The sequence below is a fragment of the Procambarus clarkii genome, chromosome 67, assembly GCF_040958095.1.
Source record: "Procambarus clarkii isolate CNS0578487 chromosome 67, FALCON_Pclarkii_2.0, whole genome shotgun sequence".
In the NCBI taxonomy this organism is placed as follows: Eukaryota; Metazoa; Arthropoda; class Malacostraca; order Decapoda; family Cambaridae; genus Procambarus; species Procambarus clarkii.
This window is the reverse complement of record NC_091216.1, coordinates 19,682,720-19,700,188: the sequence shown is the minus strand read 5'-3', so window position 1 is coordinate 19,700,188 and position 17,469 is coordinate 19,682,720. Positions and strand designations below refer to the sequence as shown.

General features: G+C 43.6%; 2 protein-coding genes across 6 annotated transcripts in view; one reads left to right on the top strand and one right to left on the bottom strand.

The window, feature by feature from the left end:
* The window catches only part of LOC123767758 (choline-phosphate cytidylyltransferase B), a 664,019-nt gene that overhangs the window by 301,228 nt on the left and 345,322 nt on the right, over nt 1-17,469 (top strand). The gene's annotated exons all lie outside the window — the stretch shown is intronic.
* The window catches only part of wwk (white walker), a 273,471-nt gene continuing 256,114 nt past the window's right edge, over nt 113-17,469 (bottom strand). For 2 of the 5 annotated variants that reach the window (XM_069310671.1, XM_069310673.1), the window contains 10 exons: nt 17,249-17,401; nt 14,372-14,507; nt 13,119-13,174; nt 12,900-12,974; nt 9,837-10,028; nt 8,989-9,156; nt 8,071-8,268; nt 7,508-7,639; nt 7,211-7,380; nt 113-1,621 (listed from right to left, as the gene is read on the bottom strand). In XM_069310671.1, the coding sequence (XP_069166772.1) occupies nt 1,579-1,621; nt 7,211-7,380; nt 7,508-7,639; nt 8,071-8,268; nt 8,989-9,156; nt 9,837-10,028; nt 12,900-12,974; nt 13,119-13,174; nt 14,372-14,507; nt 17,249-17,401 (1,323 nt within the window). In that variant the 3' untranslated portion in view covers nt 113-1,578. Of the gene's footprint in view, nt 1,622-3,507; nt 6,937-7,210; nt 7,381-7,507; nt 7,640-8,070; nt 8,269-8,988; nt 9,157-9,836; nt 10,029-12,899; nt 12,975-13,118; nt 13,175-14,318; nt 14,344-14,371; nt 14,508-17,248; nt 17,402-17,469 lie in introns of those variants that run through there. The other 3 variants (XM_069310668.1, XM_069310670.1, XM_069310669.1) reach the window with 2 other exon arrangements.

Below are 17,469 nucleotides of genomic sequence, written 5' to 3'. Positions count from 1 at the left end.
TTATTTGTTAATTTGTTTAGTAATGTAATGGGGGGGGGGGGGATAAATAGATATATTTGGAGGACGAACCAATAATGTTGCAAAAATATAGGAAATCCTCAAGAAAATATAATTCCCAAAAATATATTTATTCCCCTTGTATCACAACATTACCGGAACAAAATTATGGGATCTCACTTCTCAGACTTTAGTTTTGACATTGGCCAAGACTTTTATTTGCTGCCACTAGTGCACGCCGGACCAGACTTGCTGGGCCAGACTTGAGACATTTACATGTTACCAGACTTCCGATTTCAACATCTTCATGTAATGGAGATGTTTACCACCAAGACTTGCATCCAGGATGCTACGGAAAACTGCACAATCTTCTTTGGGATCAGATATATATTTTTTTGGAAAGATTGAACTATTCTCAAGATTTTCCTTGTCCTCAGTTGTGAAGTTCACCAAGTTCATTAACATTGTTCGCCGCAGTTGTTCAGCCACATTGTTCATTGCTTTTCCGTAATGATTGTTTTATAAATCAGTGACAAAATTGTGCTTCTAAATCTAAAAAAAATATTGTATGAATGTCATGATTACGTATTGTGGTGTTGAAATGCCTTTTATCTTATTTTACACAACATTACAATACAGTATATTGTTTACTTGACTCGGTTATAAATATAAAAACATTTATTTTAAAAATAAAAGTTTTTACGTGGTCTACTTTTTAACAGACAACGAAGGAAACATTAAGACAGGTAATTCCTGTCTTAATCCTTCCTTCGTGGTCTGACACTGTCACAGTGATCATCACGTGTTAATTTCTTCATGATTTACACACATATAAAACATGTATGAAAGATTATTTAATTTTCATGTATAAATGCTGTAATTTATTCCTCTGTGACCTCTCAGACCACAACCGGAGTGGTGCACTTTATCCCGCTCTTGAAACATCACCCTTGACTATGGGACTTTTTTCAATTCCGACAGAGAACGCCAAGAGCGAAATAATTTTTACCTGTATGCTTTTGGTATGAGAGGCTTCGCGGTTAAATTTTTTTATTAACGTTTAAGGTGATTGGCCTGAACGGCAGTAATATCAAAAAGTCTGGCATTACTTAGATGTTGGTCGCACTGTGAAGTCTCTACTTAATTTTTACTTTTAACTTACATACTTAGGGTACGTTTCATCTTTTGTGCTCTAATAGATAAGACATTTCGTAATTTTTTTTTATCAGATTTGTATTCCTTTAAACATTTTAGAAACGAAGATGTCTGCGGAGGCGGCAACTTGGTCAGTGTTGAGATGTTGCTGGTGACTGAATACCAACACTTGTGATAAGACTTATTACACTCAGATTATAAAACTCCCTATTTACATTGTTTCCGTCCATACGTCTCTCTTGCACTGTGTTTAATGGTGGTTGTTGCTCGGGATGTTCCCTTCAGTTGCTCGCCAGTTGTGTCTGGTAAGTTATACTTTGATCATAATGAGTTCCTTCACTTCAACACTTGCAGCTTGTGAGAGGTTCCATATTTGGTTAATACCACCTTCACCACTTATTGCTACACAGTCTTATGCCATCATCACTACTCACTATAAGCCTCTACTGGTTGCATGCAAGCTCTCTTCCTGTAATGAAGAAAAAAGCCATATAACACATGCACATGCATTTTATAAAACTATGACACATGTGTAATGGAGATAATGCAGTTCATGTGTCCAAAAATTAAAATAAAATAATAATAATAATAATAATAATAATAATAATAATAATAATAATAACTGCATGCCACTGGTCTGCTCTGTATCCTTTACCTGTTACTCTCGGCTACACATCTTACATATTCATAAGTCCTTAACCCTGAAAACAACTGAATTAAATTACACTGTAATTATTGAAATGATAGATTATTGCAGTTGTAGATATCTTTATTTACTGCTCTCAAAAGTTCATAAGAGGAACTAGGTTATATTCACTGTCACTTCCTCACTGTTTATGGATATATCAAAGTACTTCTTGCAGAGAATAAATCACAGTAGCGTGCTTGAGAACCAATAACCCAACCCAAAGATACATCGTCTTACCGCAAAATGCGTATAAGCGTTTTTAGCAGCCTAAGGTTTAACACATACTTGACCTAGTCACAATAATGGGAATTTCTCATTAATTCAATATAGGAAACCAGTTGTTTATTCAATACAAAATTTGTTCAGTCAGTGGTGGGGTGACGCTAGTTAATAGATGTTATAGTTCTTTTAGGGAATACGTCAAGACAGGTTTTGTAATGGTATATGAAATGAACTCGTGCGTCTTTATGACGCGTATCCCGATTAGAGGTTAATCTGAAGTGAAAACTGCCTGCTCCCTGTGGACTACGTGTTGATCTGAGCTATACTGACATAATACTCCCTGCTCCCTGTGGACTACGTGTTGATCTGAGCTATACTGACATAATACTCCCTGCTCCCTGTGGACTACGTGTTGATCTGAGCTATACTGACATAATACTCCCTGCTCCCTGTGGACTACGTGTTGATCTGAGCTATACTGACATAATACTCCCTGCTCCCTGTGCTACTACTGCCTTCCTCCGGGCAGCTGTCACCATAAATGAAGAGCAGCATGACCCTCCTGCCTCACGCAGTCAGGTTACAAGCCTTGTGTACCTGGCCACTATTATTGTAAGTGAAAGGAAACACACTGAGCTTGAAAAAATATATTGCAGAGGCCAATTAAATGTTAATGGTTGTAATTTTTACTGTTGAATAGGCTTATTGTTCTTGTGTTAACCTACTTACTTGTAAGTCCAGTTTTCCCGACTCAACTAACCAAATATCAAATGATAAGGGATGATAATGATCATTATTGACAGTCATTATAACATGCAACTGTGAATGTATGTCAATAATTTGGTCATTATAGCTGGAACATTTACCAGTGTCCACATCATCATCCATCACGGTCTCTAGTTGTCACAACGTCACAAAAATGATGTACCAAATTGGCGGAACCTAACCTAAACGGGACAGCCCGTCAGTTTTGCGAGCCGCTGTGATTTATAGTACATCATATTTTGGTCGTTGGGGAGTTAGAGGTCAAAATGCGATGTACTATTCGAGAGGACGAAATACATCGACATAGGTTGTGTAGACAGATGGCCCAAACCCCCACCAACACGAGCTCAAGACCCCCCCACCCCCACCCCCCTCTCACTCACACAATGGTCAAGAACCCCCCCCCCCCCCCGACTCTCACAATGATCAAGACTGTCTTCCCTCCCTCATCATAGTTCATGGCGACCTTCGACCCCACACAAGTGCTAAGACGGCCTTAAACACCCCCCCCCCCTCCCCTACAATATGACTGAAACGCCCGTCTCGCCTCACAGTACAACTCAAGACGGCCCACACACGTAGGGTTGAAGGCAGCCGTTCCCTCCCCCCTCCCGCAAGTAGGGCTCAACACAGCTCTCTAACACCACAATAACTCACGCCGGGCTCAATAAAACAACGTATTTACTTTTCTATTTTGTATTAGGTTTTCAGTCAACAATTTCCATTGATTTGCGTACAACATTAGATTTCTTTGAAGGTAAATAAATAATTTTAAACTAATAGAAACATTGTTCTGCACTTGAGGGAGCTTAGATGGCAGCGTAGGTGCCGGCAAGAGGCAGCACCTCAGTGCCTCCATTTACCGTGAGTGTAAATGTCTATTAAAAAACAATTTGTACACACCTTTTATTTTACACTCGGCATAGTGTTTTTGGGGAGGTTTTCGTTTTTTATAAACGTAAGTTGCACCTTTTTTTTTTTTTCCTTTTTTTTTTGGTCGCCCTAAAAACATATCACACGTGAAAAATATGAAAGGTTAATGAAGAGGTAAATGCCATCATCCCAACTTGCATTTTTGAGTCGCTTGAAAAGCCTAAACTTGCCCGTCATCAACAGCATCGTGTATACATGTGGGACCCCTCTCACCACAGTCAGGAGAAGCTCGTAGAAAACAGAGCGTGTAGAGTACTTAGTTTATTGTGTAGACCTTGGCTGAGTCATGTGCTGGACACATGACAGAAATGTTAGTGAAGATTCAAGAAGATGACAAAAATGTTAGTGAAGATCGACGGAGGTGACGGAAGTGTTAGCGAAGATCGACGAAGATGACGGGAGTGTTAGCGAAGATCGACGAAGATGACGAAAGTGTTAGCGAAGATCGACGAAGATGACGAAAGTGTTAGCGAAGATCGACGGAGATGATGGAAGTGTTAGCGAAGATCGATGGAGATGACGGAAGTGTTAGCGAAGATCGATGGAGATGACGGAAGTGTTAGCGAAGATCGACGGAGATGACGGAAGTGTTAGCGAAGATCGAAGGAGATGACGGAAGTGTTAGCGAAGATCGACGGAGATGACGGAAGTGTTAGCGAAGATCGAAGGAGATGACGGAAGTGTTAGCGAAGATCGAAGGAGATGACGGAAGTGTTAGCGAAGATCGAAGGAGATGACGGAAGTGTTAGCGAAGATTGAAGGAGATGACGGAAGTATTAGCGAAGATCGAAGGAGATGACGGAAGTGTTAGCGAAGATTGAAGGAGATGACGGAAGTATTAGCGAAGATCGACGGAGATGACGGAAGTGTTAGCGAAGATCGCCGAAGATGACGGAAGTGTTAGCAAAGATCGCCGAAGATGACGGAAGTGTTAGCGAAGATCGACGGAGATGACGGAAGTGTTAGCGAAGATCGACGGAGATGACAGAAATCAGAAATGTCAGCGAAGATCGCCGAAGATGACGGAAGTGTTAGCAAAGATCGCCGGAGATGACGGAAGTGTTAGCGAAGATCGCCGGAGATGACGGAAGTGTTAGCGAAGATCGCCGGAGATGACGGAAGTGTTAGCGAAGATCACCGAAGATGACGGAAGTGTTAACAAAGATCGACGGAGATGATGGAAGTGTTAGCGAAGATCGCCGGAGATGACGGAAGTGTTAGCGAAGATCACCGAAGATGACGGAAGTGTTAGCGAAGATCGCCGGAGATGACGGAAGTGTTAGCGAAGATCGACGAGCACATATATTATTGGTGTTATCATCATATATATATATATATATTTGTGTTCAATATGTACACATGGTCTTGCACCCTACTCCAAACCATACATGGAATATTAGAAACATATACAAGCTTTAGCAAGCTATTGAAGCTTACCCATGCATACGGAGACAGCCATGGTTACACACACACACACACACACACACACACACACACACACACACACACACACACACACACACACACACACACACACACACACACATACACGTCATGTATATTCACGACCCCACACCTAAACAATGATCTGTACACTACTAATGTTAAAGAGCAACAAAACTATTTAAGGCAACAACAGAGGCGACAGATACACAGGCACTGTGTGGTGCGTACATGTCACATCATCCACGTACACACACGCACACACACATTTAATGGCACGCACACTCACATTTACTCGTGTTACAAGCTCAAGTAATCTGAGAGGCATTATCTATCCATAACATAGAAAACGGTATCTATCTCTTGATTACTCTACTTTTCCATCTAAGATTTAGACATGAATATCAATTACAAGAAGTACGTGCGCAGCACAGGATGTGTACTGCACTCTTATGTCAGACAGGATAACGCTTACACACACAAACACACACACACAAACACACACACTCACACACACACACACACACACACACAAACACACACACACACACACAAACACACACACACACACACACACACACACACACACACACACACACACACACACACACACACACACACACTCACTCACACATACACTTTCTCTTGCCCTTTCTCTCTTTCCATTGGACCAATAGGTCTTTGTTATCTGTTTCCCCATGTACTCTGAGCGTGCACTAGCGAGCCAGGCAGGCCTAGCACATACACTTAGGCTTATAATTGAGATTAACCCTAGAGGTAAGTTACGGTGATGGTCGAGGCTGGGCTATTCCCCGTAAACATTGTAGGATGAGAGCGAGGGCTGCATCTGGATGTCGTCAATAGACACCAGCTTCTCCAGGGGCACCAGTGCCATCTCTCCTTGGATTTCTCTTGATCCCATCAGCGCCGCATAGTCGTCACGGACAACTCTCTTCTTCTTCTCTGGTTTTGTGCTGCGTTTAAAAACGTACGACAAACTCTGCGCACGCTTCAAGAATTTCATGGGCGGTTTCCTTCGAACCAATGGTTCCTTGGGCTCCTCGGCAACAGGTTTAGGCGGCGGGAGCTCTGCCTGAGGAGTTGGAGGGGCGTGGGTTGGTCGCTTGGGTTCTTCGATGGGAGGTGTGGGTGTCCGACTGGACGTGCTGTTCTCAGGGGTGCCCTCCTCACTGATGTGTCCTGTGGAGTCATCAGTGTAGCGTCCGTGCCCCGAGGGATCCGACACGCACTCCACTGACCTTGTAATTTGAGCATATTGGCCTCCGTGAGTGTGGTCTGGCTTCTCCAGGAGTCGTGACCTGGTCTTCATCTGTGCAATAACACTTTCACTCTCAGGTGAAAACCGAAATAATCTGTTCTTTTTATCAATAGTTGCTGGAGCTGAAAGCATTGGCAGGCTATCAAACTGCTTCGTCACTAAATCATCTTCAGAATCGTTAGACTCATTACTCGCTTGATTCACTATTCTGGCGATGCGCGGAACACGGTGGTGGACTCGTTCGCAAGCAGAGATGCTGCGTCCCAGACGTACGATGGGTCGTATTCTCGCTTCCTCCAGCTCACGGTACCTCATCTCGTCCCTCTTCTCGTCGTACTCCCCCATCTCAACCGTCCCTTCGCTGAGACTCCCTCTCTGACTGCTGGACTCGGCCGGAGAAAGGACCTCGTCTTCGTCTATGGTACTGGTAGGCGATGTTCTGAAGGACCTCCGCCTGCAATACATAATGTCCGTCTGGGCACTTCGATCCACATACTCAGTTGACGTTATCGAATGCCCAAACCTGCTGGGGTTAAGACAGAATGGCATTATAGTGACTTCAATAATCAGACAAAGATGAATGTCAAGGGTTCTCAGGGGGTAAGGAGGCCTGGGAGTCTTGAAGTAAAGAAAAAAGTAAGAGTAAAAAAAAATTGTCTCGATTCTTACCAAACCCATCCCTAAGCAATAGTGCTGAAGGCTAGGCCGTGACAAACCACGCGTCTTACCTAGGGGAAGAAGGTTGGGAGTCCTCGCGAGTAGGGGGTGAGTTGGAGGTGGAGAAACGACGCAGAGCTTCCCGTCGCTGGAACTCTACCTTGGCCATCTCCGTAGCGATCCACTCAGGGATGTCCGGGATAGCGTAGCTGATGCCGTACTTGAGCGCAATCATGGCGTGCTGAAATAATTCATACCCTCGTTATGGCCGGAGGGGAGTGGCTGGAATATTTATGATTTGGGTTAACAAGAAGATATTATATAGTGGGTGTGTGAGAGGTGTCGGGGAAGGTGGGGGTTAGACGCACCTCAAGGACAATGATGAGCAGAACAGTGTGTGCGGTGGACATCTCTGGAAACATGCGGTGCACCTGGCCCGACAGACCTATCAGCATGCAGTTGACCATGATCCCCAGCACGCCCATCAGCTCCATGGCGTCCTGTGAGAGAAGACGCTCTCATCAACCAGTGAATCACAAGCCTCATTTCTCGGAAACAAAATTATTTCGATCTGAATTAACTTTTAAAAACGTAGTTCTTGGTGTTGGTTATTTCGTCTAGACGATGAGAGTGTAGGGCGCTCTCTGATGGAGTAGCCACCAGGGCCACAGAAGTGAAAGAGGAACTCAAATTCTCGTACATTTTTTTTTTTTTTATTTACCACAAATAATGCTAAATAGTTTCCACCCCATTTCGAATAAGGCAGAAAGGTAAGCATCTTAACTCTTGCTTAATTAAAATTAAAATAAATGCAAAATAATTATAATTATGTTGGGAAAGGTTTAGAATCACTGATATTGCACCAACCAGTACCCACCTGCCCGCCCTACACCAGCCAGAACCCACTCGTTCCACATCAGTCAGTACCCACCTGCCACACACCGATGCTCTGGGCACGGTTGCCGAAGGGTCTTTGGAAGACGCAACAGAGCTTGAAGGCGTCGGACCGGATCTCGATGAGGTTGTTGAGGAAGGCGCACATGGCGGCGAGCGGGAAGGCCGAAGAGAAGAGGGTGACGTAGCCGAACTGAATGAACATCTCCAGGTAGTCCTCAAAGGTCCCCTCGTACTGCAATGACACATTCAGATTACTACTGTAAATGAAGAGATGTGTTTGATACCTCTGATATATATATATATATATATATATATATATATATATATATATATATATATATATATATATATATATATATATATATATATATATATATATAATGCTTCGATGATGTCCACTCTTCTGTTGTCACTGTATGTGTCGATTATTTTGGTGTTGTTTGTGAGTATATCTCTGGTGATGATCTGGTTGTGTATAGAGATTATATGTGCTTTTGTAGGACCTTGCTGCTTGTGCATTGTTAGGCGTCTTGAAAGGGGTGTTCTTGTCTTGCCTATATATATTGAATTCGTTGGGGCTGACAGTCCCCAAGTGGGCATGTGAAGGCATAGACGATATTTGTCTCTTTCAAGGGGTTTGGTCTGGCGTCAGGTGAGTTCATCATAAGCAAGAAGACGAGTGAGGTATCAGGTGAATTTATAACGTCATGAAATGATTAATGTTTAAGAATGAAACAAATTTAGTAACTTAGAAGCGTTATCTGCGAACTTTGTCTAATTTCCACTGTGATTTGAGGTGACACGAGAGAGGAAGATGACACACAACCTTCCAGAAGTGGTCGACACGACCGCATGCGTCACTACAATGTCATGGAGAACAATGTACGACAAAGAGCCACTTTAAATAATTGTGGTGCTGTAACCTTGTCAAGACTGATGGAGGACGACTTACTCTGGACATGTTACACTCCACTTCTGCCTGGCTGACGATGCGGTTCTTACTGCCTCCGCGGGAGAGGAAAGGGTCGCCGCTTCCCGCTGCATCTCCACCTGGCGCCGGCGAGTCTCTGCTGCTGTTGGCGCTGCTGGGGCACAAGGGGATCCCTCCCTCCTCCGGTATCTGCAACAATACAAGTTGTCACCATCAGCTGCGTAAGGTAGTGGGCGCCGGACATCTGAGCTTTAATAGCTGTGGCACCTTAGTGCCCAAAAGTATATGTGGTACTTCTGTTTCCTGCCAATATTAGAGTAAGGAAGTGCACCGCTCTTCCATAATAGAGTGTACAGGGTGTTCAGAAAGTCTCCAACCATCATGTGGTATACAGGGTGTTCCAGAGGTCTCAAACTATAGGGCAACATTATGAAACTGACTTATTTTGTATTATTTTATTTTATACACAGAATGTGATTAATGTGTCCACCATTATGAATGATTCAGAAACGCAGACGAACAATCTGTAAACACGTGGAGAATTGGGTGAAGTGTGATAGTTCCAGATTTGAGGGACATGGTTCCAGACCTATGGGACACCCTGTACTGTATACACGTAGTGAACCTTACACAGAAGAAAACACAGCTCTCAAGGTCAGGTCAGGGTGTCGGGAGAACACCAGACTGATGAAAATACATATTCAGGGTGTGGAATATATATGAGCAAACATAGTAATACATAGTACGTATATATAGTAATACAAGGGCTTAGGGGAGGTGCCGGTGTCCTATTTCACAGGTGGTAGCCACCAGGGCCACAGGTGGTAGCCACCAGGGACACAGGTGGTAGCCACCAGGGACTGAAGTACCTGTGTTTCTCCTGCAGGTTGGGGCGGGTTCTCCTGTGGCCAGTCCTGGTGCTTGATCTCCTCTGAGGGGGAGAGCGCGCCGTACAAGTCGAAACTGAGCTTAGCCAACTTGAACTGCTCGAGCAGGTAGGGGATGCAGGACTCCTTGATGTTCCCCACCACCTGCCGCGTCAGCAACAGCGCCGCCAGTTGCTGGGGGAGTAGCGAAAAATAGGGATTTGTCTATCGGTTACTAAAAAAATCTCCCACCTTCTTTTAGGGAAATTAGAAGGAAACACATGGTATAAAAACACCAGAAGAGGTGGATGTTGATAAAAAAAAATGACGAATCGGGTTGGATCAAGAAATTGTTTACAAATCAGTGATGTGATTTAATTTCTTGTAGAAATTATAGTGCTTATTAGGAGACATGACAGGGTTTTAAAACTTGAAATCAAAATGAAAGCAGATTTTCATTCATTGAAGGAAAGGATGGCCTTCAGTCCGTGGGTGAGAATATTGCCCCGTGGACATGAATATTGTCCTGTGGACCAGAATGTCTATGATTTTATTTGCTTTATATTTTAAACAGCAAAGCTGTGACATAAAAATAAATTGCCGAAGCTCTACAAGAGAGGTTATCCAGTGTGGCACCTTGTCAGACGGCACCCGGCACTCAGATTGGATAAAACACATGTATATTGAGTGTTACTGTAGTGTGTTGATTGGCCAATTGCATGCTTGTATAACCTTAATCTATGCAATAAGTCTGTCGTTACACCGTGGGGCAATGCCCCAAATTTCAGTAAGTTTTGATTAGTCTTTCAGCAACTGAATCTTGTCAATACTATCTGGGCATGCATTCATTGAAGGTCAGTCAATGCTTGATTGAATATGTTCAAATAAATTTAATATATATGTATTTGTATAATTGATCATATACATTACGTTAACCATAGTTAACTAAGTTATTTTTATTTTATATAAGTTTATCATATTTAATATAAATTATTTTACCTAGATACCAGTACTTGGACCAAATTTAAGGTCCTTTAATTGCATATTTACATATATCATACCTCTATAATACAAATTGTTGTGTTTATTAGTATGTGAATATTGGTTGGTGTAATTATAGAGCTAGGCTGGACTATGTACATGTTTGGATCCTTGATTTAAACAGAACCAGTGTTCAGTTACTAAACTGAGTTATTTAATCATATCCTTATATAAACAATACAAGCTGATGTGTTGAATTGTCTGCAGGTGGATTGTAGATCTCCAGTCAACTTTTCCATTCATCCTTAAGGACCCACCTGCCCCTTACAGCCCACAGCTGTCATTAGGGCTAAAGGAGCTAGGATTTACAACCCTAGCTAAGGACTTTAGTTGTATTAATTTTGCATACAATATTTTTTAATTTAGTACAGTACAAGTCCTAAGTAGTTCTTCTCATATATTAATCCCGGCAATTTTACCACAGCATTAGGATATGTGGAGTGCAGCATTAGGATCTGTGGAGTGCAGTCTGTGATGCTAATTGTGTTGACACATGATATATGATTATGTGATATGTCTTGTAAGAGTTATTTCTTTTTAGTGATTATCAGAGTAATACTGTTTGTAGATCTTAAAACGAGCGAATTAAAGCAACATAAGAATTCTCGACTCGGGGTAGTGGTGGAGAAGCCTATTGGAGATACAACTAATCGTTTCTTGTTGTTCACTATTTTGCGAAGCTACTTCTTTATTATTTGTTTTGCTGTTTCTTAGCTGTATTGTATTTATATATGAGAGTAAGCTTAATTTATGTTGCTATCTGGCCGTGCATTGAGCTGATTTTGCATAACCTGGTGCAGGTCTTTCTGTAGCCCGTCCTCGTAAGGTTTCCTAACGTCAAAAGTAATAAAGTGGCGTAATAAAGTGCACTTATCGTAACCTACCAGAGGACCCACCAACAAAACTGGAGTGTGTGTCAATTTCGTGTCGGATACCAGTCAGTGGCGGGTGCATTAGGCTGTAGAACAGGTGAGCTGCAGGAACTCCACTACTTAGGAGGGTGACCCGAGGGCTGGTACCTGTGTAGAGGTACTGGCGGTCTCTATGGTGGTGATGCTAACTTGACACACACCTCACAAGGATGGTGCATAAAGTCTTGTCACCACGGGACGAGTGATACAGTGTGTCTTGTCACCACAGGACGAGTGATAAACTGTGTCTTGAGTGACGTGGTGTTGAGGGCCGAGGACCAGAGTGTGGGAGGTTGGGCAGCAGCAGGAGGCCCCTGAGGGTATACTGTCAGAGAGGATGTATCCACCGAGCGGTGAACCTTGCAGTTGACTTTGGTCTTCAACCCTATACCATGCCAAACGTTGGCTCCCTTGTGCAGTTTACCCCATGTTCATAAATACTGGTCAAAATTTGTCTTTACTAAATTATATCATTTGCATTCCCGAAGAGTTCAGGCTTAAACCAAGATAAATTTGAACTGTTACTTGTAGTCGATTAATATTGTTCTTTCGCAGCCTTATCTGGGGTCCGCCTGGGGCCAGCCAGGGGCCAGCCAGGGGCTAGCCAGGGGCCAGCCTGGGGCTAGCCAGGGGCCAGCCTGGGGCCAGCCAGGGGCCAGCCAGGGACCAGTCAGGGGCCTCCCTAGGGCCAGCCAGGGGCCACCCTAGGGCCAGCCAGGGACCAGCCAGGGACCAGCCAGGGACCAGCCAGGGGCCAGTCTTCTATGTTGACTGCTTAGCTTTGAGGCTGTTACCATACCATGGCTTTGGTTATCAGTCTTATGACACCACAGTCATTCTTAATGTTAGTACAACAACACGAAGCATGTCACTACATAAAGCATCAGAAGTATTGAAACAGTTTTTTTGGACGCCAAATGGAACGCAAATTTCAATAATGCAGCCGCTCTATATATTCAGTGAAGTTTGAGAAACATTAACTTTTTTTTGGAATTACATTACTCAAACCTAAAATTATATATGGAAGTGCACAACTCATCACAAATGCTCCCCAAAATCTAAATATGAAGGGAAAAGCAAGAAATAGAAGAGTGTGTTGTTGTTGAAGCCTCACCTCCTTGAGACGTTCCATGTCCTGGAGGTAGAAGGCGATGTAGAAGAGCGACAGGAAGGAGTTGACGAAGCGGAACTGCAACACAAGGTTAACAATCAGTGCCGTCATCCTAGTCACTCTTAACCTGTATTTGTTTAGTTCATAGTCTTAGTTACACAGTTTTGAAGCGCTGATGTTGGTACATGAAGCATATAGGAGGAGGGATGATGAGAGACTCACCACAGACAGCTTGATGATCAGGTGGTTCTGGTACGTCTCCTCAGTCCGGTAATTCTCTGTAGGGGGAAGATATATATATCTTAATCTTAGTATTTACTTGGGTTTTATTAACATGTTAAGCTCGCCTGAATGTACTTTCCATATTTGTCAAAAGTTCTAACGATAGCTTCATAAGTTACATGCTATATATATTTATTAATCATATACTTGTTTAATATATACAACCCTAAATTCACAAAAGCTCAAATATAACACTACAGTCCTGTGAAGAGCCTCGAACAGTTGAACCTGGACAGAACACTTGCGACACTCACCACGGGACCTTAGATACAGGAGACACAAGACCCGCGGGTTACAACAGCTCACTACAGCCGTGGTCCAGTGTTGAGACAATGAAAGTGCCGTGTTCAGCACCTGGACTCAAATATCCATACTGTATGTCATACATTTATCAGTTATAATCTGCTTGAAGATGCCCATTAGGACTTCAATTTTGTTTTTATGATGATGAGGACGAGGCGGTGTAGTTACAGGACAGACGACTAGGTAGGTCGTCTGGGTATGGAACGACCAGGTAGATCAGCCGGGTTGTGGTGAGTATGTGGGTCTGCGGGCCGCTCCAAGCAACAGCCTCGTGGACCAAACTCTCACAAGTCAAGCCTGGCCTCGGGCCGGGCTTGGGGAGTAGAACAACTCCCAGAACCCCATCAAGCAGGTATCAACCAGGTAAGTAGTGTCAAGGTGTGTGAACTAGGAATGTGCTGGATGGTTGCTGACGATCCCGGGTTATTGGAAACAAACAAGCTTCATGTTATTATTTTTGTTTCTGACTTGTAAGTGGTTACGAATTAAGTATGATGCTCTGTTCAAGCCTAGACCTCAAGTTTGGAGAGATCTGTGCGATGTGCAGGGAAGGAGGAGTCGGTAGGACCTACACATATCACTGAGGCAGACACCCACCTTGGTGGGGGAGGAGATGGAACCTACCCATATCATTGAGGCAGACAGCCACCTTGGTGGGGGGGAGGAGATGGAACCTACCCATATCATTGAGGCAGACAGCCACCTTGGTGGGGGGAGGAGATGGAACCTACCCATATCATTGAGGCAGACAGCCACCTTGGTGGGGGGAGGAGATGGAACCTACCCATATCATTGAGGCAGACAGCCACCTTGGTGGGGGGAGGAGATGGAACCTACCCATATCATTGAGGCAGACAGCCACCTTGGTGGGGGGAGGAGATGGAACCTACCCATATCATTGAGGCAGAAAGCCACCTTGGTGTAGCCCTCGTCAAAAGCGGAGATGGTGAGAGCCATAAGGATCTTGGGGGCGTAGGAGAGGTAGAAGGTGTACTGGTGCGCGGAGATGAAGGCGTCACACAGGTCCTGAGGATACAACACATTACTTAGCAACCAACTTATAAACAGCACACCAATTATAAGCTCTTTTGTGGTTAATAACTTGGATGATCTTCTGTTTAAATGGATTTTTGTTTATAATGAATATTTTAGTTAAGGAAAAGTGTTTATGGATTTACAAGTTGTGTAAATGGTGTTGATTTTTGTAACTGGTCTTAAAGGCAAACTCTGAAAGGGTTTGCTTTCAGAATTCTCGGGTTAGAGCTAGAAACTTTTTATTATTCGAAGAGCGAATAATATATATATATATATATATATATATATATATATATATATATATATATATATATATATATATATATATATATATATATATATAATAATACATACAGTCTTCCTGCCCCCCCCCCCCCCCCCCCCAACAGAATGACTTAAATGTTTGTGGAAGGGAGAACAGAATGGGTATCGCTGACCCAAAGAGTTATAGAAAACTGACAATACTTGAAACGTGTTTAAGGGTAACTTGAGAATTGTTTGAAATATGCTGACGTTAGGCCTTATCATTCCCGGTGCCGGGAACAGGATGCCTGTACTTTAATTAATAGGCATTTCGAGGTCCCTCAAGATCAACTACTCACCTTTTCCAGGATGCAACCCACAACAGATGCCTAACTCCCAGGTAGCAATTTAATACTAGTTGAACCTACTAGGCGAATTCACATTAACCCAGGATCCTTAAATCTCAATCGAAGACGTAGACTACTGCACCACAGGACCCGCTGGTTGTATGGACTATACTGTACCATGTGGATACACCGTCCATATAGATGACGTAACGGGAACTGAACGATCAGTTCATTTATAGTAATTTTGTGCTGTATCCAGATGATGTAACACTTCACATGGCTATCTTGAGATGATTTCGGGACTTAGCGTCCCCGCGACCCGGTCCTCGACCAGGCCTCCTTTTTGTTACACATCCCCCGTAACATCGTTACGCATCCCCCGGGGAAGCAGCCCGTAGCAGCTGTCTAACTCTCAAGTACCTATATACTGCTAGCGTGAACAGGAGCATCAGGGTGAAAGACACTTTGCGGATTTGTTTCCGCCTCCGCCGGGGATCGAACCTGGAACCTTAGGATTACGAATCCCGAGCGCTGTCCACTCAGCCGTCAGGCCCCTGACGCCTGTATGTAATGTGTCCATTACCCTTAGGTAAGGCCTAATATTTCACATGATTGTCAAGTTAATTTCTCTAAAAGTGTTCAGGTTTCCCCAGCCTGGCTGGCTTAACGAGACTACGCTGGCTATCAGAACCGAGTGTACTGATTGACTGATAAAGATTAAGCCACCCAAGAGGTGGCACGGGCATGAATAGCCCGTAAGTGGTACAATTTTTTGTTCAGTAATTCTTTTCAGTGTTCTGAGGTCGCAGAGTGTATTGATTGTTGTTGTTGTTATAGATTCAGTTACTCGGAACAAGTTCCAAGTAGCACGGGCTATGGTGAGCCCGTAGTGGACTTACCTGGCACAGGAGCGGTGCTGTGAGTGTATTGATTATATGAAGGGTTTATATATGAGGGTCTGGAAGTACAGTCAGGTGCGTCCTCGACTCTCAATCGTTTCCTATCACCTAATGGCGATAGGAAATCGGCGCATATCCTATCACCTAATGCATCTGTTCCCCTAGCAGCAAACAGGTACCCTAGGAGTTGGCTTGTTGTGTGGTTGCATCTTCGGGGGGGCGGGGGAAGGGGGAGATAGTTATTCGATTTTAGGGGGAACTTCGATATAAACCTAACATGTACTGTATATATAAACTGGCTGCCTGTCCCCGGACTCAATGAATTATTATTGTATTATGCACCTCATTCCCATGCCATGGGAGGTAGTGGATGGGAATGGGAGGGCCAGAAACCAGTCCATCCTCCTGAAACGATAGTAATTACAGCAACAATTGGTCGAGCGAACAACAATGGACAATTCGACCCCTAAAAGTTAACGTTTTGTACTATTGGAATACTCCAAATTGGTCGCTGACAGGTGTACCAGTAGGTGCTGGGGCTGGGTGTAGAGCTCAACCTAACCTGGTCTACACCCAAATACACAACTTAAGGTCTAATGTACGGCATCTTAGGCCATATACAGTACATAAATGTACTATGCTAGGCTTAGAAAAGTTTAGGTGTAGTTGTTGCCTTTCTGTCTGGTGTCCTCTACAACACTAATAGTACAAAATATGAAGTGTTTGCTCCAACAGTTCATTCTTGTACGTTCAATCAACAGTTGCTATACGCTAAGTACCTTAATTTTTGGATGACTGGTTCCAAGAAACATGAATGATTTCTTCGAGGAAACCTCACCTTAATGGATATTGAAAAAGCCTGTTTCATAAGAGAAATCCAAACTTCCAGAAAATGGTTGAGTGGGAGCAGTCAGTTAGACAAACTATGTATTTTAACACATGCAGGATGATATTAAGAAACAGGTGACCCGGAAACACACACCGAAACTACGACGTTGGTACAACGTTCGAACAAGTTTTAACACCTCCTAACCAGTTATAACAACCAATATAGCAAGTTGTAACAACGTTCTAATACGTCATAAACACGTTAAGCCAAGATGTAACAACTTTATTACAAGTTGTAACAAGCGGAAAATAGAGACAGTTTCGGTTTGTGTTTCCAGGCGCGCCTTTACCCACCAAAAAGTTAATATTAAAGTAGTGTAATTTTAGAACTTTGATGAATGTGGAGGTATCTGACCTGGAGCTGGAGGAGGAGGAGCATGACGGCGAAGACGACGAGCAGGCAGCCCAGGATGAGGGGAAGGGTGACCAGGTAGCGGATGAGGTTCCGTCGCCAGGCCGGGTACTCGGGCTCCAGGCGGCCCGTCACGCTGCTCACCCGTAGCTCCCCCTGCCACACACAACACCAGTCACCACCACACTATTACCAACACAATACCACCATACCAACAACACCAC